The sequence below is a fragment of the Numenius arquata genome, chromosome 5 (genome assembly GCF_964106895.1).
Source record: "Numenius arquata chromosome 5, bNumArq3.hap1.1, whole genome shotgun sequence".
NCBI classification, from domain to species: domain Eukaryota; kingdom Metazoa; phylum Chordata; class Aves; order Charadriiformes; family Scolopacidae; genus Numenius; species Numenius arquata.
In genome coordinates, this window is record NC_133580.1 from 55,488,279 (window position 1) to 55,515,775 (window position 27,497).

At 35.6% G+C, this 27,497-nt stretch overlaps 1 protein-coding gene across 4 annotated transcripts in view; it reads left to right on the top strand.

Annotated features, from left to right (window-relative positions):
* RGS12 (regulator of G protein signaling 12) overlaps positions 1-26,925 on the top strand; it is a 90,955-nt gene extending 64,030 nt beyond the window's left edge. Inside the window, exons 9-19 of one of the 4 annotated variants that reach the window (XM_074147370.1) lie at positions 406-559; positions 1,829-1,905; positions 3,667-3,867; positions 4,831-4,904; positions 7,677-7,803; positions 8,780-8,876; positions 10,341-10,417; positions 10,938-11,091; positions 13,706-14,323; positions 26,149-26,472; positions 26,906-26,925. In XM_074147370.1, the coding sequence (XP_074003471.1) occupies positions 406-559; positions 1,829-1,905; positions 3,667-3,867; positions 4,831-4,904; positions 7,677-7,803; positions 8,780-8,876; positions 10,341-10,417; positions 10,938-11,091; positions 13,706-14,323; positions 26,149-26,472; positions 26,906-26,925 (1,923 nt within the window). Of the gene's footprint in view, positions 1-405; positions 560-1,828; positions 1,906-3,666; positions 3,868-4,830; positions 4,905-7,676; positions 7,804-8,779; positions 8,877-10,340; positions 10,418-10,937; positions 11,092-12,179; positions 14,446-26,148; positions 26,514-26,905 lie in introns of those variants that run through there. The other 3 variants (XM_074147371.1, XM_074147372.1, XM_074147373.1) reach the window with 3 other exon arrangements.
* Positions 26,926-27,497: the final 572 nt, after the last annotated feature.

Consider the following 27,497-nt stretch of genomic DNA (forward strand, 5'->3'; position numbering starts at 1 on the left):
CAAGCCTACCCTAGGAAAAATATCTGAAATACTGAAGGGAAAATCTGTGTTTTAAAAGCAAGGCAAATGACCTCTTCACATTAACTTAGGCATTACTGGTGAGCTGTGGAGAGTTCTTTCATATTTGCAGGAGCTTTCTGCGGCTTACTTCCAACTACTGTTTTGTACTCCCTACCAAGTAACACATTTCCATCTATATATTTCTTCTTGTTTCCACTGGGTTGTTTTTTTTTTTTTTGACTGCTACTGAGAGGGATGCTGGCATATACACTTGTGAGTGGGGTAAAGACAACAACTAACCTGACCATCATGCTCTTGTTTTGGGAAGAAGTGTGGGAAGATTTATTTTAGATACTATTCTTACAACTGTGGTCCAACCCATGATTTAATTGTGTTTTGTGATAGTTAAGTGGTAAATCAAAGTCAGGAAGATCTTTAAATGAAGAGTCAGGAGAGGAGGACACTGAGAAGAAAAAAAGGGGAACGTTTTTCTCATGGTCAAGAAGTAAGAGTTTGGGAAAATCACAGAAGAGAAAGGAAAATGGTGATTATCCAAATGGTGAGTATTTGCTTTCCACTTTGTTTCATAGTTGTTTCAACAATAGATGTGACTAATCTCATCATGTTTAGTTTGCATCTAACTGCATCCTTGGGTGTGACAGAGGAAGAGAAACTGTCAAGTCAGAAGGCCATAGTGTGGCTAGTATCACTGGAAGTTCTGTGGAAGCAGATGTACAAGTAAACAGTTAAAAGTATGAAAATATTTAAATTTGGTTTTATTGACTTCCAGAGCCATTTTTCTGCTTTCCAGTAGACTCTCCATTTCTGTGTGCTGGAAATTGCTTTTTCAAGCAGAGAGCTACTATTTTTGTAGTAAAATTATTTCAAGTCTTTACAGAGAAGTTCAGGAGCTGTACATGCAAATAGTGCTATAGTTACAGCTATTTAAAAATTCCTCCATCTGCGTTATCGTACCTTTCTTTCTTTTACTAGTACTACACGTTTGCTCACTTTTGAACACACTCATTAGCCATTTCCACCTTTCCTGACTAAAATGAAAAAAGAAGAGTCAGAGTTGTGAAAACCGTTGTAATCTGCTGTTTTGTTACTTCACTGTTTTAGAGAGTTCAGGGAACAGTACCCCATGAAAGCACCTGTGCACGGCCTCTCGAAAAAGAGATGGAAGTTTTGTATGAACTCATTCCATTGAGTTAAAAATAATAGAGAAATTCCACCAAAGCACCAAATTTGGACCATATTGTTACTGTGGTTTCTTCTTCTCTATTTTCTAGTAAAGACCCAGACCCACAAAATGTCTTTGATCGTATGTATAGTTTTAGTGTTCTTGTTGTACTCGCATGTGAAAAGGCATAAGAAGCATTTACTAAGATTATGGACTTAACCTTTGTTAGGTCCTGGTCCGATTGTCCGGGAGGTGACTAAAAGTGACTAGTAATTGTCTTAGATTGTACTTTTCTACCACCATACTTGCACTTTTAAAAATATTTATCTTCCTTCAAAATAACTGAAGAGGTAAACTATTTTAAAATTTTAAAAGAAATTTTGAGATAAAAAAAAATTAGTGTTTTTTTTTTAAAATACAAAATCAAGTGTGGTTATTGAAGAGCTACATAACCAAGAAACAGTTGAGCAAATACTGTTTTGGTTTCCATGCTTCAGTGCACAGTATGAAGATTTGGTGTTTTTTCCTTTAATGAAAAGAGTTATTTTTGTGACCAGAGGTGCTAATATTTGAAATAGTTTTCTCTATTATAATAAATAATAAAAAGAAGCCCTTTTACTGATTGCTGATTCTTTCCACAAACAGATTCTATTCAGTCCAATGGATTATCATACAGACGGGAATCACAAGGCTCCATGTCATCAACTGCTAGTCTTGACTTGGTAATGGACAGCTCTTAATAATGAAGCGGGGAAGCGGTGAAAACCATGATTTACTAATTTTTGAAGTAGTGTGAAGCAATTTGTTTGAAGTAGTATTTTGAGAAAGGGTCTTTAACTGATACAGTTAGAAGGCAAGATGTAGCATTAAGCAATTTTAGAATACCAGAAATGTAATAGAGGTTGTGTTCATATATTTCTTCTTATTTTGTCCTTGTAACAGAAAGATATCCTTTGCATTTGTCTGTCTTAACTTGAGACACCAGTAAACTTCCAGAATAAAAGTTTGCCTTTCAAAGGGAGCTACTGTAGCTTTTTATAAACAGCTTTTTCCACCTACCAGTGCTTTGAGATTCTGTTCTGAACAACCACATGTTAAAGCTTTCCATCTGCTTGGCCTGTATGCAAGTTGTGTTAGGCTGATCCCTGTGGTACCAGTGGCTGTTGTGCTTCTTTCCTCTCTGTTTCTTTTAAAGTTGTGAATTTTTCTTCTTGTCATTATAACTTAGCTCTGCTCCTAAAATCTGAGAAAAGAGAGGAATTTCATTGCAAACACTGTGGTTTTGTTATAATATGTAGGAAAATAATCACTGAAGATGCTGTGAGTTCTAACCATCAGGTTCTACCTTTGCTGTGAAGGTAGAATGAAATGCAAAATTAAAACAGTGTTAATAATAGAATATAAATGTAATACTTTAAATTTATTTTTACTAAGTTGATATGGAGGAAGAATATAAAAAAGGAAAATTTAAAAATTTTTTTTGTAGTCTTGATATCCCTCTAATAGACTAGATTCTAGCAACTAAGTAATTTTAGCTATGCTACAAATACTGCTTAGGGAAGCAAGCATGGCAGTCATGTTTATTTCTTTCAGAAAAGTCTTATCTTAAGAAACAGAAAATGCAAAGCTTCCCTAAAGCAATGACCCCTGTTTCCTCTCCCACTCACAGCTGATTAAGTCAGAAAGTTACTGTGATTTCGATGAGAAGCAGCAAGTTAGAGAAGAGAAAAAGCACGATGAGTACCCAAAAAGACTGTTGAAAACAGTGTTTTTGTAGTGTTCTTTTAAGTGAGCTTTTTGTTAAATTTTCGAAGATACCTTTGATATTTCATAGTAGTGTTACTATTCTACTGTTACCCTAAAATAAAGGTTAATGCTGTGGCGTTTGGTCTTAATCCATGATACTGTATTTTTGGTCCCCTTTAATAAAAAAAGCATGGTCAATAAGTGAATTATTTTAAAATTTTAATTGTGGTGTATTTTTATGTGTAGCATTCAGATTATGTTAAGAGAGGAGGAGGTTTTGTTTGAGGAAATTGATGTTTAAAGGTGTTCCTCATCACTTAAATGTTGATTCATGATGTGCCAATGGCAATTTTTACACTAGCAGGTCATTATTGAGCACAGATACTTCAGTATATGGAAGCTAAATAAGATTTTATTTACTTCTTACACTTTTTGGTTAGGAGTTCTGCTCTGTAGTTTGAGAATCTTGTAACCTGTTTTACACACTTGCTGTCTAAAACTGAAATCTGTCCTTGAAATACATTTAGGTTTGGGCAGTGCTGCTTTATCTAAATGTGGGGTTTTTTTCCGGATTTAAATTTATCAGATATTTGTGATATTTGGAAGGATTTCTAAACCATAAACAGGGTAGAAAGTATGCTGCTTGGCTTGGTTTGATTTGTATGGTCTCTAAAAGTTTATGCATATGCCTAAATTTTCCCATTGGGCACTGACTTTTCTTTCTTTCCCCTGTCAAGTCTGAAGGCTCAAGATTACCTGCATTTGTACCAGATAAAGAGAAATCCCCCAAATACTGTTGTATAAACCTTCCGGATGGTTCATCCAGCAAAATGGCTGTTAAATCTGGATTCTCTATCAAAGAGGTGCTATCTGGGCTCTGCGAGAAACATGGCATTAACATAGCTGCAGTGGACCTTTTTTTAGTTGGAGGTGATAAGGTATTGCATATTCCGTGCAATTTAAAGGGATTTCATACTTGTTTTACTAATAAGGAATTCTGTTCTGACAATAGTAAGATGTATCTCCTGGTTCTATCTATAGATTTACATTGGCAATGCTAGTTAATTGAAGGAGAATTCTAGTGAAACTAGAACTGATGGAGTACTGTGGTTGTGGTATATACATTACAGAAAGCAGAAGAGAGCTTATGACGAGGATTTCCTTATAATAATAAGTTAATTTAGGTATCTAGTCCATGTACTTGTCCAGGGGAGTGGTTAGCTTGTACTTAACTGACAGTATCCACAAAGAAAGCAAATATGTTGTAGCAGATGGTACTTCATTAAAGCAAAGAAACGTAATGACGTTTAGTTGTTCAAAGGTGAAATGAGATTAATTCATGCTAGAATTAAGGTATATGTTTTAATACTGAGGAAAATTTTCAAGTCTGCATTGGTGGGGGGTGATGGCTCCTATTCCAACCAAAGTGTCTTCAATTCAAAGAGAAACTGTGGATGTGAAACATTTATTGTCTTAAATTTGTGCTTGTGATAAATCTAGATGGTTACAATAACAAAAATCAACGAATGTGCATAGATTTGTGCCTGTTCTTTTAAATCTTTCAATGATTGTTAACTTTTCTGATGCATCACTCTACGTAATGATTTATTTAAGATGAAGAACCTGGGCTTGTTTTAAAACACTGAGTTCCTGACTACCTGCTGACTCTAGTGAAAGTTGAAGTTTGCCCATTGTCTCACAACTAGCCAAAATAAAATACACTTTAATCATGTTGCACATTGTAAATGAATATCCACTAGAATGCATGCAACCTATATTAATAATTTTCTGAGTTATCTGAATTTTTTTTAACCACTTTTTAACCACAAAAGCTGTTCTTTTGTACATAGTTTAAGATTAATTTGCGGTCTCTTCTTTTGTTCCTTTCATGTACTCTATAGCCACTTGTATTGCACCAAGACAGTAGCATCCTGGAGTCTCGGGACCTACGTTTGGAAAAACGCACTTTGTTTCGGTAAGACTCAAAAATACTATCTTCCTCTGGCATTTTCCACCCGATTTTCCATTTTACTTTTTGTAAGTGCACTAAAATGTATTGTCAGTTACCTGTGCAGCAAAAGAGTAGTTAATGCAGAAAAGAATTTATTTGAATCCAGTAAAAATTCCAGTTAGCCATGCAACGCAACATCTTCGATTGTAATCCAGAATCCAGCATTAGGGGATCTAAGGTTCCTGTTCATTGTACAGGCATATTAGAAGAAATAGACTTCAGGCTCTTAGCAAAGAGCCTCATATGAAGAAGGAAGGTGACCTAATGTTTGTAACTGAAAACAATTGACTTCCACAGCTTGCAGTTAACTCACAGTTTGAGTTTCTGTTAAAGTCCATTTTTACTTTGGATTGCAATGACACTTAGGCAAGAGATAGGCATTTAGCATGGGGATTCTCCGAGTTACACAAGTGCCTAAGTTAGATATTGTGCCTACATTTAAGCACTGATATCCCTTTGATTTAGAGCCAGCTGCTGCATGCTTTCTCTACAGGTAATGGTGAGATTGGGGTATCTCTAAAAGGTAATTCAGATGAGGGCAACCAGTGTAAGGATCAGTGGGAGAAATGTGGGCCTACACAAACATTTCAAACTAAGTAGAACAGCACCTAGTGAGTTTTAAATGCTGCAGGAGGAAGCTTTCTGGGTTGCTGTCTTGAATACAGGTGGGATTTTGATGCTAATGTTCCAGTTTAGGTACTTTTAAATATTATTACGATGTCTAACCGCTCCAGCTGAAGCAGTTGTGAACAAGCATATAGGACAGCCCTGCAGGCAGAGACATGTTTAGTAGGTTGAAGCAGCACGAGAATGAGGTGGAAATTGAACTGCAAGTCTCCTAATCTAATCCTAAATGCAACAATAAAAAAATAGGCCTTTAAAATTAAATGGATATGTTTATTCCCATTTAGTTACATCTGTAATTATGTGCCTAACTGGCAGATTACAGTAAAACAAACTGTATAAATATAAATTCATCTGAGTATATAAATTTGTCTGAGTATAGATTTCTAACCCTGAATCTTAAGTCAATGTTACAATGTTATTATTAATATGAATATAATATAATTCACTACAATATGTATTTAGTATTATGAAATATTATACATTTTTTTCAAAATAATCTGTTTCTATTTTTTCCAAAATGCCAGAAAATATTTTAATACTCCTAAATTCTAACAATCCAAACTAGTGCTATGAAAACTCCTGAAATAATTATTTCAGGAAAAAGTCATGAAGTAGAATGTTTGTGTTACATTGAGTTGTGCTTTTGAAGTGAATAATTTTTTTTTTTGTCAGGCATTCTTCATTTTGGCTTTATATAACTTTTCTTTAGGAAGTAGGGGTAGTTTCTATTTATGGGTACTACAGATTAATGAATGTGGTTTAGCATATTCAATTTTGAAATTGAGATTGAGCAGTCTTTTATTAGGTGTGAGTTTATTGAGTTTCAAAATTAAAAAGGAAATTTTAAGTAGGCAGTACCATATGTTACTTGTGTGTTAATTAAAGTGTAGATTTATTTCCTACATTATTTCCTTCTGTGGGTAGATACTGTATAAGCAAAAATACTCAAATATTTGGAATATTTTCACACATAAGACAAATACTATGTGGATATGCTTGATTACCTGAATGTCTGCCACTTCTGTGTCAACTACCTGTTAATGATTAAAATTGATCACTTCTATTTGGTAGCTGCTGTATTCAAAGAAAATATGAAAGACAGTTTCAGTTATTCAGGTTTCTTGTGGGGGTGAAAAGTCAGTAAGACTAAACATCTTGTATTTAAGTAACTTGTGTGAGAGAAAATACGGGGTTTGCATTTAATCGTGACTGACAAAATCACTAATAGTTTTCATTTCTTCAGATGATGTACATTATTCTGATAGTTTTGTTAGTAAGAAGCCTGCCCTTGTTTTCATACTATAGTGCCATTATAGGCAAATGTGGTTGTTATGGAGGAATTGGGGCACAGATGAAGAGCACTTAAAAAAAACCAAACCAACAACAAACTGGGCACAGTTCTGTGAAGGAAAATAGACAAAAATGGAATAGTTCTTTGGGTTTTAAAATTTTTCTTCAACAATATTCTTCATGCAATATTTTTTTGCTATTTTGATGAAATTATATAAAACTGCATAATAGACTCTGAAAGGGCTGGCTTTATTCTTTAAATTACAACTGAATTGCTTTTCCAGCTTTTTGCAGTTCTTATTACAGCAATTTTTTGTGATATGGTGGCATCTAGCCTGAAATTAGCATAATCTGGAATTTCACTGTATTTGTTCCTATGCTTAGAAATAAAAATTCCTGTCCAAGCCCATCTCAAGTAATTGAATAGGACATTGTGAGTCTCTCTTGTGGAAGTGGGAAGAAACATTTTTCTTGCATGCAAGGCATGGAATCACTTTGGAAGCATTCCTGGACCCGAATGGTCAGAGCAATCTCACTGTAAAGATGAAAGTGCTATGGAATGTGTCTAACTGGTCTGAGGATCACCATGCAATTAGGTTGGCTCATGCTTTCACTCAGCTCTGGCGAGTGAAAGAGTAGAAGCTTTACTTGTATTTCAAGTGCCTTATACCTTCAGGGTAGGATAGATTTGAGCTAGTGAAGTTTCAGTGGCAGTAGCTGTAAACTAGTATAACTTTGCTGTAGAGTGGATTTTGTATATTTTGTACATTTTGTTTATTGGAATATTTCATACTTAATGTTGGAATTGATATGTTTCAGGCTGGATCTTGTTCCAATCAATCGATCAGTTGGTTTGAAAGCTAAACCCACCAAACCAGTAACAGAGGTCTTAAGGCCTGTGGTTGCAAAATACGGTTTAAATCTTAATGAACTTGTGGCAAGACTAGTAAGTATTTTTTGATGTAATTCAGGCTGTAATATTTTTTGTCTGGAGAAGATCATATGATAGTCCCTGAAATTATTCCTATTCTTATAATTAGCATTAAAATCTGTGTTTATAACAAATCTGTAGTTATAACTGCATGCTGAGATGAAAATGCATAGTAGTCATACCCATTACGCTTAATAGTAGCTACCTCAAAGCTTTCGTCTGCACCTGTTTTATATTCTCCTTCAGAATAAATCTTAACATCCTAAATAGTAAAGCCTGAATTTACCTTCATCCAGAGCTCAAATTTTCACATTATTAGCCAGGGAATATTTATTGAGATTAGTTACTGTTCAGTTATCCTGGGAATCATGAAAGTTACCTCTAATCTCCTCACAGAAAACTTCTGTGGAAGCAAACAAATTCAACTTCTCTACTACTAAACACTTGACTAGCATTTTCTATATTCTATTATGATGGAATATCAAGGCATTGAAAGTTACTTTTGTGGTATTTCTAGAATATATACCGTCTCGGATGAACCAGTCCATGTTTTTAAAATAACTGGAAAACATGTTGGTATAAAGATAATTTTGTTAATTTTGTAATTTCATTAAATCAAGTACAACCAATTTAGAATATAAAAATAATCTCGAGCTTCCTCTGAAAAATATGGTTTGCTGAACATACAGTCTAATGGTCCTAGAGTATTTGTGTGTGCTTGCAAATTGGGTGATTTTTTTTCTCCTTGTATCTTCGTTTCCCTAAATACTGTTCTGTTCTCCTCACATAAATGGGTTCCACTCATTGTAATCAAGGTAGTTTTACACAAACGGAATAAACATTTTTAGAATAGTAGAAGAAAGATATATTGAGGCTACACTGAAACATAAAAATACTTTGTTCATTTTCTCTCAAAAAATGTCAAGACTGCATAAATTTGTTCTGAAAACAGCTTTTTCTCTATTATATATAAACTGTGATCCGACTTTAGAATGGTGAGCAGGAACCACTTGATCTTGGTGTCCCTATATCTAATCTGGATGGTCAGCGAGTTGTTCTAGATGAAAAAGAGCCAACAAAGGGCAGAGGTAAGTTGCCATAAAAGCTTTTATTTATGATGTCAAGTCAGTTTTATAAACCCTGACTTCGGTCAGTTTCTTCTGCTGAGCTGAAGGTGAGGTAAATGGGATTAGACGTAGCATATATTCTTTTTTAGTTAAAAAGAGTGTAGTTTGTAAAGATTGAAGATTAAATTAATCAGTTGTGACCAAGTATTTTACTGTTGCTGTAAGAAATTTTGCACTAGTAGTACTTGAATACTTTACTTAGCTCGGCCATAGATCCACACACACATTTAGGGACATAGTCACCAGTAATAACAATGAGAATAAAATGCCAAATAACATCTGTGAAATTTGGCAATTAATTCAAAAGAAACATTCTGTATGAGTAAAACAGATGCAGTTTATGCAGCAGATGTATCTAGTGTTATGATAACCCCCCTCTTTTAACGTGCAGAGCTTACATCTCCAGTTTTAAGTGATGATTTATGGAGATAATACTAAAAAAAGATACAATTTGTGTTTTCCTTGGACAAAATAATGTGAAGAGCAGAAGCTGATCAACCAAACAGCTGAAAATCTTTTGTCACAATTAACACACTGCATTAATATAAGCAGCCTTGAGACTAAAGGTTCAGTTTCATTAGGAGACCTTTTTGTAGATAAAGAACACTTAGTTTTAAAATTGAAATTAGATGCGGTTAAATTAAATTGACTTAGAGCAGAGATCCTCTTTGAGGAAGAACTAGAAGAATAAAGATGGAGGTATTTATTGAGAAGAATCAGATTTGTCATTTTTCTAGGAAACGGAACCAATTGTTATTTTGAAAAAAGATATCAATCTAAATACTCCCACAGATAATTAAAGGATTACAATGTAATCCTGTGTGCTGCCAGCTGCTATAAAAGCCTAAATCATAGAGGATTATTCTGGCAGTAGACTGATTCTGTGGCAACATACCAGTTAAAAAGGGCCATGATTCTGTGTTTGCAGCTTGGTCTTTGCATAGTGTATTTGTTGTAGGCAGATGTAATTTGAAGGAGTCATTTAGTTACTTAGAAGTAGACAAGGAGGATATGGCAATGTCTAGAAAACGATGCATGAAACATTGGAAAAGGTTCAATGTGACTTTTCAATGGTCTTTTCGGCTGAATTTTGATTCTTGTTTAAATTCTAAATTTGAGAATTACAAACTGAATTATTAGCTGAGAAATTTTAAAATAAATTTAAACTAAATCAACTGAAAATTTAGGAGAACTTAAACTTCAGCATCTTTAAACTTTTAAAAGTATTGCTTGTATTAGAAAAATTTGAAGATGAGAGAGATTCTGGTAGGTTTTGACTGAAAAGTGTCAGGGTTATCAACTGTGCTCACTGTATCTTTGAGACATTTTAAAGCAAAAAATCTGTTTTATGCATCTTTGTCACTTAAAGATTACTTCTTTGGGGACTTACAAATTTGTAGTTATAGAAAGTATGTTTATGTTCAGTGTTTACAGATAAACAAAAAGGTGCATCAGTAAAACAGAGTGCAACTGTAACTACTTCAAGAAGCCAAGTATGTACTGTAAGTCTTCTGCAATGATTTTTGTCCCTTAAATCATCTTTTGTTTCCTTCTGGAATTCTATACTAAAAACTGCATTCATCTGATTTTTAGTCAGCCAACTTATGTAACGAGATTGAGTATAGCTATAATTCATCCTATCTTTTTCCACTGTCATCAGCATTTATTTGTGAGAACTTTGTCTTCATGATGAATCAAGTTGCTCTTTCACTGTGTTGTGTTTGTTGTTTTGTGTCTCATTGGCTTGTCTATATTTGAAAATTATTGGATTACTCTGAAATTCAAAGGCCCTTTCTGTAATATGAATTCTTCAGAGTAAAGAATATTATATTTATTTGTACATTTTTGGGAAGTACTATAGCAGATGTTCTTCACAATAATCAAGATTAAACTAAAGCATTTGTTGTGGTGGTGTTAGAGAAATGTGTTTTCAAAATAACTTTTTTATTCACTTAAACCATATTATATACATAATGACATATCCTAAATGTAAGTAGTACTTTAACTTTCCTTCTAATGCAGGGAGAGGGAAGAACTCTAGGAAAGTCTAATTCTATCAAAATGAAAGGCGAAAATGGAAAAAATGCTAGGGATGTCCGGCTGTCAAAGAGAGAAGACTCTATTGCAAAGATTGGGAAAAAAAAATGTCAGAAAATAAATTTGGATGAAGCAGAGGGTATGTGAACTTTATAGTTTATGTATTAACATAAGTAGTCTTAGAAAAATTAGGATTTTGTATCTGTGTAGGAAAAGGTACCATGTGTTTAATACTGCATTGTGAAAATCATAGTCACGATCCTTATATTTTTGTTTGATACTGTGTTTGAATTGTATAGTTTTTGAAGCTGAAGGTAGAATTTTAAGAATACCTAAAGAGAGGCACAGGTGCCCAGTGGGATTTTCAAAAGTGAAAGCTACCTAATTCTAGGTAAAATAAAAAGGAATTAGTTACTCAATTGCAGTTGAATATCCCATTTGGTACCCTTTGCAAGCCATGTAGAAGCTTGCCTTTCTTTTCACCTTTACATAAGAGTCTTTAACTCACTGAAAGGCATTCTGCTCAGTGATGTACACCCTAACTTACTCAGGAAAGAATTTTTGAAAATTTTATGCTAAAGTATATAACAGTCAGGGCGGTACAGTCTGATGACTCTGGAGTAGCTGTGATGTGCAAGAGTGAAAGTTTAGCTTATGTTCAGTAACTGCTCTGGAAGGGTGGTTAGAAGTAGAAGTAAGCAAAGAGGTTATTGGTGAGTCCTGTTTTTACCTTCAATTACATCTTAATAGTTTGGGGGATACCATTGGGAAAGAACTCATGAGAGAATTTGCTTTCTTATAGAAGGATGTCCATGGGTTAAAGAGAAATATAAGCAGTGTAGCAGTAGAAAACTTGACATACCACCCTGTGCCCTAGGGCATTAACTGAAGCAATTGCCAATCTTGTCAGCCCTACACATTCCTTCCTGTTTTCCCAAGTAGCAAAAAATCAGAGGGCATGTTTTACCCACAGATTAAAATTTACTGCTGATGTTACCTAATAGCCAAAACCTGGTTATGCGCAGTTATACAGCAAATGAATGTTCATCTGTGAATAAATGTCCAGGAAAGGAAAAAAAATGCTATGACTAAAACTTTTATTGCAAAATAGATGTTTGTTAATATAAGTGTTATTACAAAATATTAGTACATTTTAAATTATTTTCTGTTGCTTATTATTTTGTTAACTTGTTTTCCATATTTTAATATTTTCATTTTTCTTCCTAGGGCTGAGTAAAACATTAACATAATTTGAAAACTTCAGAATTCGAGGCTTTCACATTTTATTTTGCATTTTGTGAAATTTGTCCAAGTTTGGAAAATAAGTACCAAATGTTGTAGACTGTTTTTTAATGAAAAAAAAACAAACCACAAAACCTGTTCTATGAAGTTTGAAATTTCAAAAAGGAACATTTTTGTATGGCACATATTTCAGAAATGTTGCATGTTTTAATATGCATACCGCCATTTTGCAAAACTTTGGCAATAAGAAGCATTTTGAAGCTTCCATCTTGGCTACATTCAGATTTTATGGTATTTGACAAAGCATGTTAAAATGGCATTTTTACAAATACATTGCAAAGCCTGCCAAATATGAATAGAGGATTAGGAACGAGGTCATAGAAGTGCAAGTGTATGACCTCATATTATGCTAAGTTAAAACTGATACTAACATTCTGTGCTTTATTTTGTAATCGCTTTTGCTTCAAGCAATATTTATAAGCTGGGTTGAAGCTATTGATTTTAATTCATCTGTTGGAGATGGTCTTTTTAAGCATCTTTAATATTCTGTAGTCTCAATGCTCTTTTCTTGAAAAATTAGGACATGCAGAGACCCTATATTAAGAGTTAAATATTTTTATATTTATATGTTTTGTACTGAAGAGTTTGTTTATTGTTGTGATGCTTCGCTTTTCAGGAGTGGTATAATTCTTGGCTTATGACTGATAAGTTTCTTGTTGCCAAGTTTTGAGACTTTCTAGAACAGTGGTGATTTACTATGAGTATTTTTTATATATAGAAACATATTAAACCATTGGACATCATTAAGGACATGATCAGAAAATCACTTCTAAATGTGTTAAAATCTCTATAAAAAAAAGCTGCCCCATCGCTTTTAGTAATGGCTCCTTTGATGGCTGTTGACTACCTATATGCTACCGATTAATTGCAGTGCAAATTAAAATGGGGTTATTTAAATCATCATCTGATCATGCCCTGTGATGATAACATCCTGGATTAAAACTACACGACGGGTTGAACTTAAACTGTGATAAAATATTATTAAACTGAGAAAAATTAAATAAGCAAGTTTGCAACATTTTGAATCTTTGAACTTTCAAATGGCATGGCTATTTTTGAGTTAAGATGGGTAAAACCCATCCAGAATATAAAAACGTGCACCCATTGTCAGTAAAACCAGAGCCTTGTTTTGTATAAAGAATTAAAAAATCCCATGTGTGTGTACAGATTTATTAACTACATAAAATAGAAGATGTGTTCAAGGCTCAGTGAATTGCAGCTGTTCTAAACTGCAAAACTCTTACAATAGCAATCCTGATGGTCTTAATTATAGTGATGCTAGCGAACACTGCTGCAATTGAAAAAGTTCCTAATTAACATGGGATCTTATTTCAAGGCAGCATTGAAAGAATTGAAGATCTTCATGGAAAATAAATGTGCTGAAAATGTACATTTTAATGACATTGCACTTTCTGACAAAAACTTGTCAATTTTGGGTTTTTCCCCAATAGAATTTTTTGAACTCATATCCAAAGCTCAAAGTAACAGAGCAGATGACCAACGTGGACTGCTAAGGAAAGAAGACCTTATTCTTCCTGACTTTCTTCGTTTACCGCCCACTGGACCAGAACCATCCTCATCTACTCCCGCAGGCCCTAAAGGCCTCAACAAGCGAGTTTCAAAACATGATGGCAAGGATGGATGTACATCACCAAGTGGAAAACAGGAGTCCGTGCAAAACTTTAATGAAAGTTCAGTTAAGAAAATGGGTTACTCGGAAAATAAACATAAATCTGCTTTGACAGCACTCCACAGTCAGAAGACTTTCAGTGTTCCATTTAATACTGCGTTGTCTCCAATTCCTCATGCACAGGAAAACAATGCAACAATATGGAAAAGGCAGTCGAGAGAATTACAAGCAGAAGGCATACAGATGGTAGATGATGAGAATGTGGCAGACTTGACTCTTGTGGCTGAAGGAGATATTAGTAGCCCTAACAGCACTTTGCTACCACCGCCACCACCAACACCACCGTCAGACATCAGTAAACTCACAGAAGCCAACTATCCACCCCCAACTCCTTTTGCAGGTAATCAGGAAAAATCTGGATATCAAAGATCCAATTCAGGTATTTCTAGATTTTAATAGTCTTTCCTTTCATGTAAAACGACTTTCCTTGGCACTGTTAATCATTATTTGGCACCCATTAAAACAAGAAAGAAAATTCTCTCTGCACCTTAATTTTTTTACAAAAAAAAAAAAAAGATTTTCATTGCCTTAGTCTGTACTAACTGTAATATTTCTGGTTGCCTTTAACAATGTACTTTTGTTTGGATTGGGCATGTGGCCAAAAATGGACACATGCAGATGAACCGTTAAAATACATGCATATGCTATAATTATCTCCTTCTTTACCCTAGGAGTACAAAACAGGATATCAGCATTTGGAGCTGCATAACGCTTTTGCGTTCCAGATTTTCTGATCCATTTATCATAATGAGATACATGATTAGGGTTTGGAAGTTTTAAGTGCTTTAGCAGGAACCCTAATTATGTGTAGAAAATTGCAGTACGGTTTATGATTAAAATTTAAAATGGATAAACCTTAATTTCAAAAATATTTTGCTAATAAATTAGATTTTTTGTGACTAAAAATGTTACAGTTTTTTTTAACCCATACTTTGCTACGCAGAAAAATAGCTTGCATTTATCACACTTTGTCCCAGTATAATCACATGTGAAATAACTCTTTCTATTAGCTAATTTTAAAGAAAACGTGTAACTTTTTTTAGGATATAAGTTTCATGGTCTAGCAATATCACAGAGCAATATTAGCCCGAGGCTGAAGTATGGAATTTCTTTATAAACACGGACTCTAATAATAATTGCTATTACCAGAAACAAGAGTTTGAAGACAATGGGTGTTGTGACATTGACATTTTACAGTCATTGTACTGTACATTTTAATGTAAAATATAAGAAGAGGTATCTATGTGCTACATTTATTTTTGATGTTTCACAAACATATGGTGCCATAATTTGTATGATCACATTTCTTTGTGATGTGGGAATATACATTTTAATTATTTATCTTTTTACACAGAGTATTTGATACTGTTCTTTATCTGTATGGTTGATGATTTGTAAATACTTCTTTGGTTGTTGGATGCTTATAAATGGCAATGCAGATTATTTCATCTTCTTGGTATTTTAAAAACAGATTCCTTTACTAGTAGTATTTGAGAAATGTTCTATAAGCACTACTGCTTAATTTCTGAAGCTGAGTATTGAACAGACTTGTAACCAGTGCCTACAAATAACAAAACCACAAAATGTACTTCAGACATATTGATGTGTATATGCATAGATTTGTGTTGGTGTCTTTCTGATAATATGACAAGTGTACAACATAGGTATCAATTTGCATATTTTACAGTGAGAACTGTTAAAAAAAACCATTTGCACTTAAAAAAAACGTCATGAATTTACAGTATTTTAATGCATGCCATACATTTCTGTGTAACCACTGAACTGTAGCTTTCCCTTTTCCCACTTTCTACTTTTTACTTTGTAGAAATCTTTGTGTAGTTTTCACATGTATTTTGTATCTTTGTTCTCTCAGGAGTAATAAATTCTAGACTTAGTTACGCAAACTGGTTTTAAGCTTTGATTTTCTTCATTATTTAAAAACCGTTCTTTCATTCCTGGATTAAGTATTCTGATTAAAATTATCTTCTAATAACAAACAGATTAATAGATACGAACTAGCAATTTCTGTGATACAAACTTGGCAAACGTTATATTTGTTAATAATCTAGATATCAAAGGGTAAAATGCTGTCTTGAGATGCTGATGGGTCACATGTGAAATCCATAGCATGGACATGTGCACCAGAAGGCAGATAAGACAGGAGATTTCTTTAAATGAGTCATAAAGGAACTCCTGAAAGGAGAGTCTCTTCCGTCTTTGGGTTCTTGGGCTTAACTTCATATTCATTACTTTCCTTCTTATTTTAAACTAAAGCAATTCTTCCCGTGTCTTTAAGAAGTGAGCTGGTGATCTCAGTTCATTTGATGTGGAGTAACCAATATAACCTCTTTATTTGGTAGTCTTGGGTAAGAAATGAAGGGTCGGATGGGTGCTGAAGACCACACTACCCTTTTCATTCTCATCAGAGATGGGTCCTACGTAACAGTACTGTGAAGCCTAATTAAAAAAAAAAACCTAAAACTGCAGAGAGGCTTGTGGTGCTGTTACCTAGGTCTCGTCGTGTTCTGGGCACTGAAATTGTAGTTTTTCCAAAAGTCACTGCGTTCCCACATAGTTGTGGGCTTCCATAAAAGAAAATGAAGCAGTTGAAAGCTCTGTAGCAGTTCCCCTTTTAAAATTATTCAGACTTTTCCACAACAAATAACTAATATCCTACATATTGAATTATTTAAATTTTTTTTCCCCCAGATTTTAATTTTCGTGTATTCCAACTGGTCTACTCTACTTTCACTGGGGATTGTGTTTTATTTTTCTGTTATAGTCACCTGTGAGAATTTTAAGTAATCAAAATAACTTTGCAAAACTAAAATCTTAGTCTGTCTTAGCTTTGTGGCAAACCAGATTTTATCTGATTTTTGAGGAATAACAAAAATCTAAAAGAAAGATGTAAACCACCTTTTTTTTTTTGCTACAACCTTATTGCATACACTTACCTGTATTCTGCACTCCACTCCCAGTACACTACTATTTTATGGGAACTGCATTCTACAAGAGAACGGTGATTTTATGGAAAAAGTGTGGGCTGAAACAAAACTTTTCTATTTTCATGGTTTCTTGGAGTTTGCATGGAAAGACTATTCAGTGCTGTACAATAATTATAGTAAAGACTGCTGGAAACTATCTCCAGTCAATAATCAATATTTCAAAGGACTAAATCATTAATAATGGTTGCTTTTTTAAGTGCTTTAATGGTTCTCCATCCATAATCTCCCAATCAATGGAAAATGCATTTCTGATTGGCTTATTGAATTAGAATGTTGGGATAAAAAGGAAAATAACGACAACATCATTTAAAGTGGTCCATAACCATGGATTCAAATTGGTATAAAGGCAAGTGATGTGTGTTTTTACGCTATGCGTTGGGCTTGTATGCGTTGGGTTTGCATATGCTGGGAAAAGGGCTGGGGAGGGATGTAGTCGTCCCTCACATTGTACAGGGGACAATTCTCTTGACTGCAGACTGATGTAGTAAAGCCAGGCCAGTATCCGTCCCTCTAACAGGTAACTCTTGAGGTTTTTTTCATTTGAAGATCTGGAGAGCAAAATATGAATAATGGAAAACGGCAAAATGAGGTTTGCATCGCTCAGAGCTTTTGAGAGCAATTTTTCAAACACAGATCTTAACTTTCTTAAATAAGTGAAATGTGTTTCTACTGTAGTAATATTTAGCTATGAAGTATATATCAAATCAGTGTGCAATACAAGAATCATTACTGATTCTAGTTGCATTACTCATCAAGGAGAAAATGTCTTTATTTTGAATAAGCCTGCTAGTTCTGGCAGATTTCCCACTTTAAAAGTCAGGGGTTTCTGGAGTCTGAACACTAGTTCTGAAATGCGCTTACTTCATGTCTCTACATATAATGGTGGTGGGTACCCATCTGTGGAAGAAATAACATTAATTATCATGTGGTGCAATTGGCTTGAAGTGATGCATTCTTTTTTGGAAGTGTTAAAATACTGATTTAACCTCTTTGGTTGTTTTTTTTTTTTTAATTGCATGGTATAGTCTAGGTACTTTGAATGTTGTCCAGTTTTTCCCAGGTGGTTGGGCATATTCCTTACCCGAGTGAAAAATAAGTGTCATGGGAGAGGCAGTCTTTCAGACCTTCAGTCCCTGCAGGCGCTGTGAATACCAAGCCAGAGGCTTTGCACTAGATTATTCATTCAGTGATATTCCACTGGGGCCAGTGAGTTGTTCAGTGAGATTGTTGCCTCTACTGCAAAGTAGTTGGGCATTTAGTCTTAGCAGCAGTCTTGGGCTTTTTCAGGGAGTACCGTTTCATCCTTAGATAGAACCAGTTGCAGCAATCCAGACTGAAGGTGCACACACTGTAGATGTGATTCCTTCTGGTTGTTCCTGGCCTTTCTGAGATTGTTCTTCCTTCTGTTATTAAAAAAAAAAAAAAAATTCCTTTTTTTTTGTTTGTTTTTTGTTTGCATTTAGAATGACAAATGTTCTTAAAAGGAAATTGCAGTTACAGTCATGGAATTATTGCCTACCAATTAAGGTGTTTTTTTGAGTAGATTTGTGGACTGGATCTAGCAATTCAGTTCAGTAAAATAAAGAGTTTACTCAAAGCTCCCTTTTAATAGGTGTAAAATATCATTGCTTAAGATAGAGAGCCAGCCAGGGAAAATAAAAGCATGGTGAATTCTCTGGAATTATACTTTGAATAATAAGGATGTGGAAGATAAAGAGTGAATTTAGATTACATAAACAGTTACTTAATTTGTTCTGAAGATGCCGCTTTGTTTCTGACATAGATGGACAATGGCATTCTCAAAATAAACTTGCTGCTTTTCTTATTGGAAATAATTCTTTCAGAAATGGGTTAGTACCAGTGCGAGGATTTTTTTGCTTTGAAAGATAAATTACACAGAAATAAAATGCAGGGTGGACTCTCGGAGCCTGAGGCTGGCTATTGTTCCCAAAGACAAAAAAAAATAAATTTCCAACTGCTCTTTTTTATTATTCACAGAGAGGACTCAGTGCGCTGCAACCAAGGAATAGAGACCAGATAATATCAGTGGTATTTCTGTGACTTTCACTTTTTGGCTACTAGACTTTTCAGTTATAAGGGTAGTGAATTCCAAGTGCAATAAACTTTGTGATAGTTAAGGAGATTAAAAACAATCATGCCTATATCTTCAAAAATTCAAAAGGAACCTTTATTTTTGTAAGAAATTCTATAATAATTTATGCAGTTATTTTACATAATCCCTTAATTTATGCGGCATATTTTAGAGAAAATCCAGTGGTGCTTCCTATGTAAATCAAGATAGCCAAGTGAATGAAAACATAAATAAAATAAAAATTTAAGAAAAGGAAAGGATTATGGCTAAAAGATGTAAAAATGATGTAAATCATTATTTTTTAACAAAGGCTATTGTCCTGCAGTTAATTATAGCCTTATTGGCTCTGTGTAATTTTATAGAAGATAATTGGATTCTGGATCAATATAAAGCAGTACTCGTGGGGATCCAGTCATACTAAGGTCAGAATCTGTTAATCCTCTTTTAATCAGAGCGTGATTAGATTGGAGAATTAAATGTAGTACATGGCTGAGATCAATAATAAACAAAGGAGAAGGAGAGTTATGTTAAGAGTAGACAACCGGGAAGCGAGGAAGGCCTTGAGGGATAATTATTTGAAATGTAAGCTTATTTCAATCAAACAGCAAGATATGCATTTTAGAGAGAATTGCAAATTTTGTCACCGACTAGATAAAACGTTAGAAAAATCACAACTGCTCTTTGAACCAAATGCACACAGGCTAAAACCGGATCTGTTCAAACATATGACTTGTATTTGGATGGTGAAATTAACTTAGGTGAACTATTAGTTGAAATGTAACTGGTAGCCCTGCTAAACCACATTTTAGAATTTGTTAATTGAAAAATAACTTAAGGAATGGCAGATTAAATTAAAACTGATTGAAGTAATTCAAGCCACTATTTCCCAACATATTACTCTCCGCAATAATTAAACCTGCTGTTTCTGACTACTGATGGAAAAGCAAACCCAACGTTAACATGAAACGCTGGAGAATCAAACTGAGGGCTGGATAATTTTAGACTGTTGCAGAGATGCTTTGTCACGCCTGTTGCTTGGGGGGATTCAAAAACTATTTCATAGAATCACAGAATGGAAGAGACCTTAAAGCTCGAGTTCCAAACCCCCCGGGCACGGGCAGGGACACCTCCCACTAGACCAGGTTGCTCAAAGCCCCATCCGGCCTGGCCTTGAACACCTCCAGGGAAGGGGCATCCACAACTTCTCCGGGCAATCTGTTCCAGTGTCTCACCACCCTCGCAGGAAAGAATTCTTCACAATATCTTATCTAAACCTACCCTCTTTCAGTTTAAAAACGTTACCCCTCATCCTATTGCTACACTCTCTCATAGAGAGTCCCTCCCCATCTCCTGTAGGCCCCCTTTAGGTACTGGAATTTCAATTTTAGCAGTGGAGAAACAGAAAGGTCAAGCAAAATGGCCAGTGTTATTGAGGGTGTGCAGGCCGTGTTGGATCAGAATTCCGAACTTCCTATTTTATTTCTTCTTGGACTGTTTCTGGCTTTTAGATGGTGTTGTGTGTCCTTTTCTGATTATGTATCCACTGGTGAGTAGTAGTAGTAGTTATACCAGCTCCCTCTTCTATGTAATATTCAGAATTTGTCTTTCCAAATAATGTTTTGTGCTTTCTTCTTGCGAATGCTTTTGAGGTGAGCGCAGTGAAAGAATTTCTATCTGCCCTGTACTTCTAAACTTAATGCTGCAAATGTATTCCAGAAATTCCCAGGGCAAAAGTAAATAGGCTGATAATGCAGAGTATTGCTGCTTTGTGGAATAATCCATTTCCTAGCTTGATGCCCTCATTGTTATTGAGTGTGATTTCAAGCCCCCGAGCATATGCTGCACTTGGTGTTTCATCATGCAAGTGAAATATAGCACATAAAGTCAAATTTCCTTTGAAAAGATTTAGCATACACTGTAGGAACCTTTTATTAAATCCTCTTTCTCCTTGGCATTGTATCAGTTAAGAGATAAAAGGAAGGAAACTTTTGAAGGCAATTCAACCTGCAGAATTCTGAATCTTAAATGTAAAGTATCCTTTTCCCTTTGGAAGCATAAATCGCTTTGCAAACTTAAAAAAAAAAAAAATTGCTTACAGTGCTAACAGTACATCAGCCAGCGTGGAAGTCATTTATCCACCACTTAAAAGAATCCACATGTGGGAAAGCCTAAAATTTGGAAGTACCATTTCACAGCAGTTTAGGACGGGAAGGAAGGAAGAAGTGTCTTTCCCAGAGTGAATCTGCCAGATTACACGTATCTTAAGGAAAAAGAGTTAATCAGACTGAAATATTTCCAGGACATTGAAGTGAACACCATTGCAGAAATGACCTCGCAAATCTCCTTTTTTAGTCTCATGTAAAAAAATGTTTTCTCAGCCAGCGTGTTAGCGCCTCAGGACAGGTTGTTGTATGGGATCAGAGCTGAGAACAGTATCTGCCCAATCTCCCCCATTAAAGAGCACACGAATCTATGAATATGGGGACTGAAAATGAGTGGTTGCATTTGGAAGTGATATATGCCAGTAAATAACCAATTCCAGGGGTTGTTCCTGAAAACTTTGGTGATTTCTGTTCACAAGAGTTATGAGTATTATGAAATACTTCAGGAAGGCTCTTATCTGCTTTAAGTCAGCAGAAAATCATTAAACTGGAGCTCATTTATTTTTAAGGGAATATCTGATCCTCTCTGATACGAGAAGTTGAATGCCTGGGATAGATGGTAGTCAGTATTCTTCTTGTTTTTCAGCAGAACTGAGAGCCATCTAAATAGTAAGTGGTTTTGACAAGAACAGTAGGATTTTACTGAAGGTAGATTGCTAAGTGAAACGCTGAATCTGCATAGAAGAGGTGCCTGTCTATATGGAAATAGTGTTGGTAAAATTATGGAATCGATTTTAACATTCTGTCCTATATGAAATCCACTAAGTATGGACTTTGAAGTGCAGAGCTCATCTCTTACAGTGAAACTTTAATAAACGTCTACTTGCTTTTATAAAAAAAAGTAAATACGGTGTGAGTGGAACTAAATCGAGTATTGATCACTTAAAAATAAAGGTGCTGAATTTCAGACCGGATCTAAATTGTGCTTTAACAAGGGAATCATAACTAAAATTAGCACATTGACAATAAATAGATCTAATAATTATGGTATAGAAATAATATCGTTGCAAGTTGTTGTGGGTGGACCTTTAAATGCCAAGCACCTGCACTGAGCTACGGTTATTTGATCCTGTCATCTGCATTTGACAGTTAGTGCCGTTCCTGAAACTTCCAGGTTTTTTTGTAACCTCATCTTTTCCTGGAATTTTGCCAAATGCTCCCTTGGTCCTAAACTACTTGGAAGACAATGTATTCCAGTATCTTGCTTAGAGCTTGAGGAATATTTTATACAGAAGAACAGAAAATCCCTTTGTGTTTCTCTGTAAAGACACTTTTCCATAATCGTAATGTTAAATTCAGAGAGCTTGAGAGTAATACACAAAATCAAAATTTCAGAAAAAGAGAAATATTGGTAAAGGAAATGAGGAAATCAGCCAAAACACTGTGTGATCATTTACCTTTTGAAAAATGCAGACCGGTACACGTAGCCTTCTAAGAGTGAGTCTGTAAAATAGCAGATCTCCAGGTTAAAGACAGAAGACAACATGCATCATCCCATCTTTAAACCAGCTGGAGTATAGTAATGGGACCAGATGCGCAAGAAAATTCCCTTAGAGCCGCATGGAATGCTTAGCAGGGGAGCCAAAGGTTACCAATAAGCATGATCATTCTTTTCCCATCTGTTTGGAAGTCAGTCTGTGCAACTACTGCTCTGCAACTACTGGCTTCCTTTCCTTTCTGAAGTTAGGGAGGACATTTGACAGATCAGATTCAGGAAAATGTGATACCATTCCTGACATGCTTTATGCAAGGCAAAGCAATCCATAGAGACATCCATGGAGGTTTTCATCACTTCAGTGCAAGAATGTGTGAAGAGAAATTTTATCTGTGAAACTCTCTGTGCCTTCAATGGTGCCCTGCAGAGCTAAGTGTGCTCGAGGTACTTGTGACTCGAAAAGACAATAGGAGGAGACCAGTGCAGAAGTGGTGTAGGCATCATTCAAGCCTTGTTATAAAGCTCCACTGAGTACATGCAAATCTTAAGACTATTTTAAAATTTGTGGGATACGTTTGTACACAAACTGGTTTTGGGAATCTCCTCTATTATTTGTGCTAAATAGCCTTGCTTCATAAATGCTTTGTTTTTAATAATGAGAAAAAAAAAACCACATTAAAATATTTTTTCAGTGTACTGCTACTCTTGAAATCATCTTCCTGTTTGGTGTAGATGAGCCAAGATCCTTTGTACCCTGCCAGGAAATGAGAAATTATCTTCAGAGTGTCATCCCTTAGTAATTCCGTATTCTTTTTAACCAGTATTTTAGATAAGACCATCTCTGTTACTGCCCTGCCTCTAGTAGTAATTTATTAGATCCTTCAGAAGGATTGCTCCTGAGAAGGGCATTAATAAAAGAAACTGCCCATAGCACGGATTTATTCCTCTGCAGATGGGCTTATGTCTTGTGAAGCCTGAGAGCTAACACTGACCTTGTTTTTTCTTTGTTCCTACTAGACAACTTGCAAGCCCCGTTGCTCCATGTGGTGACTCAGCAACACAATTCCAAGACTTAATGGCATTTCTTACACATAGCTGTAGAAAGGCTTAGCAACCAAATAAATACAGCGATACTTACACCTTCCGTAGCGTTCCTCAGCAGGAGTTTCCAGCCCTTTCATCTGCTTTACCCTGTTAATGCAGGCTCTATCTTTTGACCGTGGAAAGTGTTTTAGTTTAGTTCGAGTCAACAGAGCTGTGAGACCTTATGCCACCATCAAAGTTGGTTCTTGACATTACATTCAGTAGAAGGATGTATTCTCAATACGAGGACAACTGGGTGACTCATATTCGGTCAATGCAAAGTATTTGGTGTAATTTGTCATTAGTATGGCTTTTTGAAATTAGTATCTCTTTTAAGCCAAGATGAAAGGAGAGTTGGAGATCTTCCTCAAAGGGCATAGAGTAGTAGATTAAAAAGATCAAGAGTACAATTCAGTACATTCATGTTAAGATAAGCATTTTAGAATAGAAGAATAGCATTTTGCACCACAGCCATGCAAACAGCAGTTAAAATTAAGCCAGTATTCGGCCACAGTAGGAAGATGTAAACATGAAGCGTAATATAGTCCCATTAAACGTTACCTGTAATTTAGTAGGCTGGAGTCGTGCTGGGCTAACAGGGCTGAGAAAGCTTTCTGCCTTCTCTCAGCTTTTGCTCAACTGATTTGCTTCGAGTTTGATCTAATTCCTCTGGATGTGAAAAAAAGGGAAGCATTACTGGTGTGGGATATCCTCATTATTAATATGGGGCTGCATTGTAGCTAAAGCACTGAAATAATATTGCACTACTTAGAATTTTAACTTATTTTCATTAAATAGAAAGCTTTAACCCTTGAGAAGACCCTTGAGAAGAGTGATTTGATTGAAACAGTATGATATTTCTTTTTTTGTCCTCTCCATTTGCATTTTTCCCCTTCTTCATATAAAGAAGTTCTTGATTATGATGATTACACATTGAAATTTATTTTTCTTGCAAAAAAACCCTGTACACATCAATTTATGGAACAAACACAAATGAAAACTTTCAAAGCCAACTATGGGATTTAACCACACAATTGTCGTGGGATTTGTGTGACTAAATGTGCTAGTCAGGCACTTGTGTGTACTGTGGTAAAAAGTTTAAAAAAGGTTTGGGTAAGAGCACTGGAACAGGCTGCCCAGGGAGGTCGTGGAGTCCCCTTCTCTGGAGATTTTCAAGACACTTCTTGATGCAGTCCTGAGTAATGTGCTGTAGGCAATCCTGCTCTAGCAAGGGAGTTGGGCTAGATGATCTCTAGAGGTCCCTTCCAACTCTGACAATACCGTGATTCTGTGACATGTTGGACAAGATGGTATCTTTTAAAAGACCGGCTGGTACGCATGGAAAAAGCAAATTCAATGTGAAATGGAAGGCCTTACTCAGGTCTGCCTTTGTGCCTTCAGAGGTTTTCTATTTTTGTTTTGGATAGCAGTTGGTCTAATAAATGCAGTTCTCTCTCCCTGCAAATTTTACCCCTTGGGAGCACCTCAGCTACAGACATCGTGTTGATAACCATGGTGCGAATCATGAAATCACCTCATTCTTCATTCTTCCCTTCCTGTTGCCTTTGAATCAGGAAAAGCAGCTTTATCTGCATTTATTTAACAAGTGCTTAGCAGTTTGCAGTGTCACACCTAACGCAGAACTACCTTTTGGGGAGCCCAGTTTTAATCTAGGGTTAACTTGGGATAGTAACAACTTTGTATGAGTAGTTCTAGAGAATAGACCCAAATCCTAACAACTGTGATTTTAGAAGCACTGTACCAAAAAGGAACTTCAAGGTTAAAAAAAATCACATGTAACTCAGGTGTCTCTTGAATGTTTAAAGCCCTTCAGCAGATTTATTTCTTTTCTCCTTCTCCTGTAAACCGTGGCCTGTAATTGCTCGGTTGCAGTTCAGAACAGTGAACTGCAACTTCAAATCAGCCTTGGTCTGTTAGAGAATTAATCTCTAGCCAAGTAAAAATAATATCTCAGCAGGGATGGTATGGGAGGCCAGTTCAACTCAAGGAATGTCTCCCGTTCTGCCCCAGTGGAAGCTCTGTATTCTCCTCCTTCACCTTTGGTTTTGCTGGTGTGGCAGTTTTTGTTCTAGAGCTGTAAAAATTTATGCTAAGTAGTTATTTTTAATGGAGTCCTTTTAAAAACTCTGAAAAATGCTAAATTAAGACAGATACATATTAATGATTTACATGTAACTTTGAGATCTACTGTTTAATTGCCTACTTAGTATATCAAGTCTCCTGTATGGGGCAGAGGAACACCCCAGCTGACTATCTACCATTAGGACCTCAGAGGAGGCTGCAATATTGAAACCCACTAAAGGCCAGGAGATACATAACTCTTCTGTTTTGTGTTTTTTTTTGTTTGTTTGTTTGTTTGTTTTTGTTTTTTTGTTTTTTTGTTTTTGTTTTTAATTCTTCTGTTAGGTACAAACCACAGAAAGAAAAAAGATTCACAGGGGACTTCAGGAAACTCTTGTGAGCAGACCTCACACAAAGCCAAGACCAGCAGAAGCTTTAGTCCTCCTGGTGTGAGAGGGAACCCCGGTACGGAGCTGCCTGTAAACAGGATAATTGACGTGGATGGAGTCAAACTGGAAGAGACTGGCACACGCTCCTGTGATGATTCTGAGGGGAACCTCAGCTTTGAAGGTTACGTCTCTGAACTGAGATCTTGCCAAGGGAGAATGAGGACTGGAGTTTATAGGACATCAGACCTTCCATCTCTGATCACTGTCAAGAGTGAGAAGAATAAGGGCACTGAGAATCAGTATAAAGCTACTTTCGTTTAAATCTCTGTTTTTAATTAAGAGTTCTGGTATTTTTGCTTGGCATCAGCAGCAATGGAGATATCCCTTAGAGGTGTGTTCCTGCAAGTTATAAATTGTTTTCAATACCCATTGCCTTCAACGAGTCTGCCAGGCTGTCTCTTCTGATTTCAGTTAGAACCCGTACAATGAAAAAATAGTATTTCAGTGAAAGTATTGAGCTGTTTTTGTTCTCTTACCGTTTCTATATCATTTTCCCTGGGATGATTCCATTGCACAGTGCAATTAAAATTATAATTCCCACCCCTACCCTTCTTGTCTTTAATAAAGACAAACTCACTTTAAATTTCCCTACACAAACTTTTTATTTAAGATAATTTCACTTTAATCTTCTAATGTTTTTTCCTGGTCTGCAGGGTTCCCTATGTGTCGGTAGAGTTTTGAAGTGGAAGTAAAATCAGTTACTGGTATAAAAAGATTAGGATTTTTTTCTTTTTTATCTGTCTCATAACTTTTGGGAAGAGGTCCAGGTGGAATTCAGTCTTGTCTAATGCATTGCCTGGATGGATATATGCAATAAGACCATTGTTATACAAGCAGTAAGAAGCCAAAAAAAAAAAAAAAAAAAAAAAAAGCTGTGAATTTCCTGTGCTGGGATTAATAGCTGCTCCTGTAGCCAACACTGGTGACGTTTCCATACCAGAAATGTATATACTAATTACATAGTGGTGGGAGGGTCATCCGGGTCCCTATTAATTTCTGTTCTTGGTGTCTTGGCTATGGGGGAAGGTGGATTTTGATATTGCTCTTTCAATAAGCGGTTAAGTGCCCCTCATTCTTCTTGTGATTAATTCTAGTTTCAGTTAATCTTCTAGCCTTGGGCAGAGTTTTGAGAAAGAACAGATACTAAAGACTACTGACACATTGCTATTGCCACCCGCTCCTTTTCCTCCTTTCTCATTTCTTCAGAAGAGGGTATGAGTCTGGACAAGCAGAATGGTATACGAG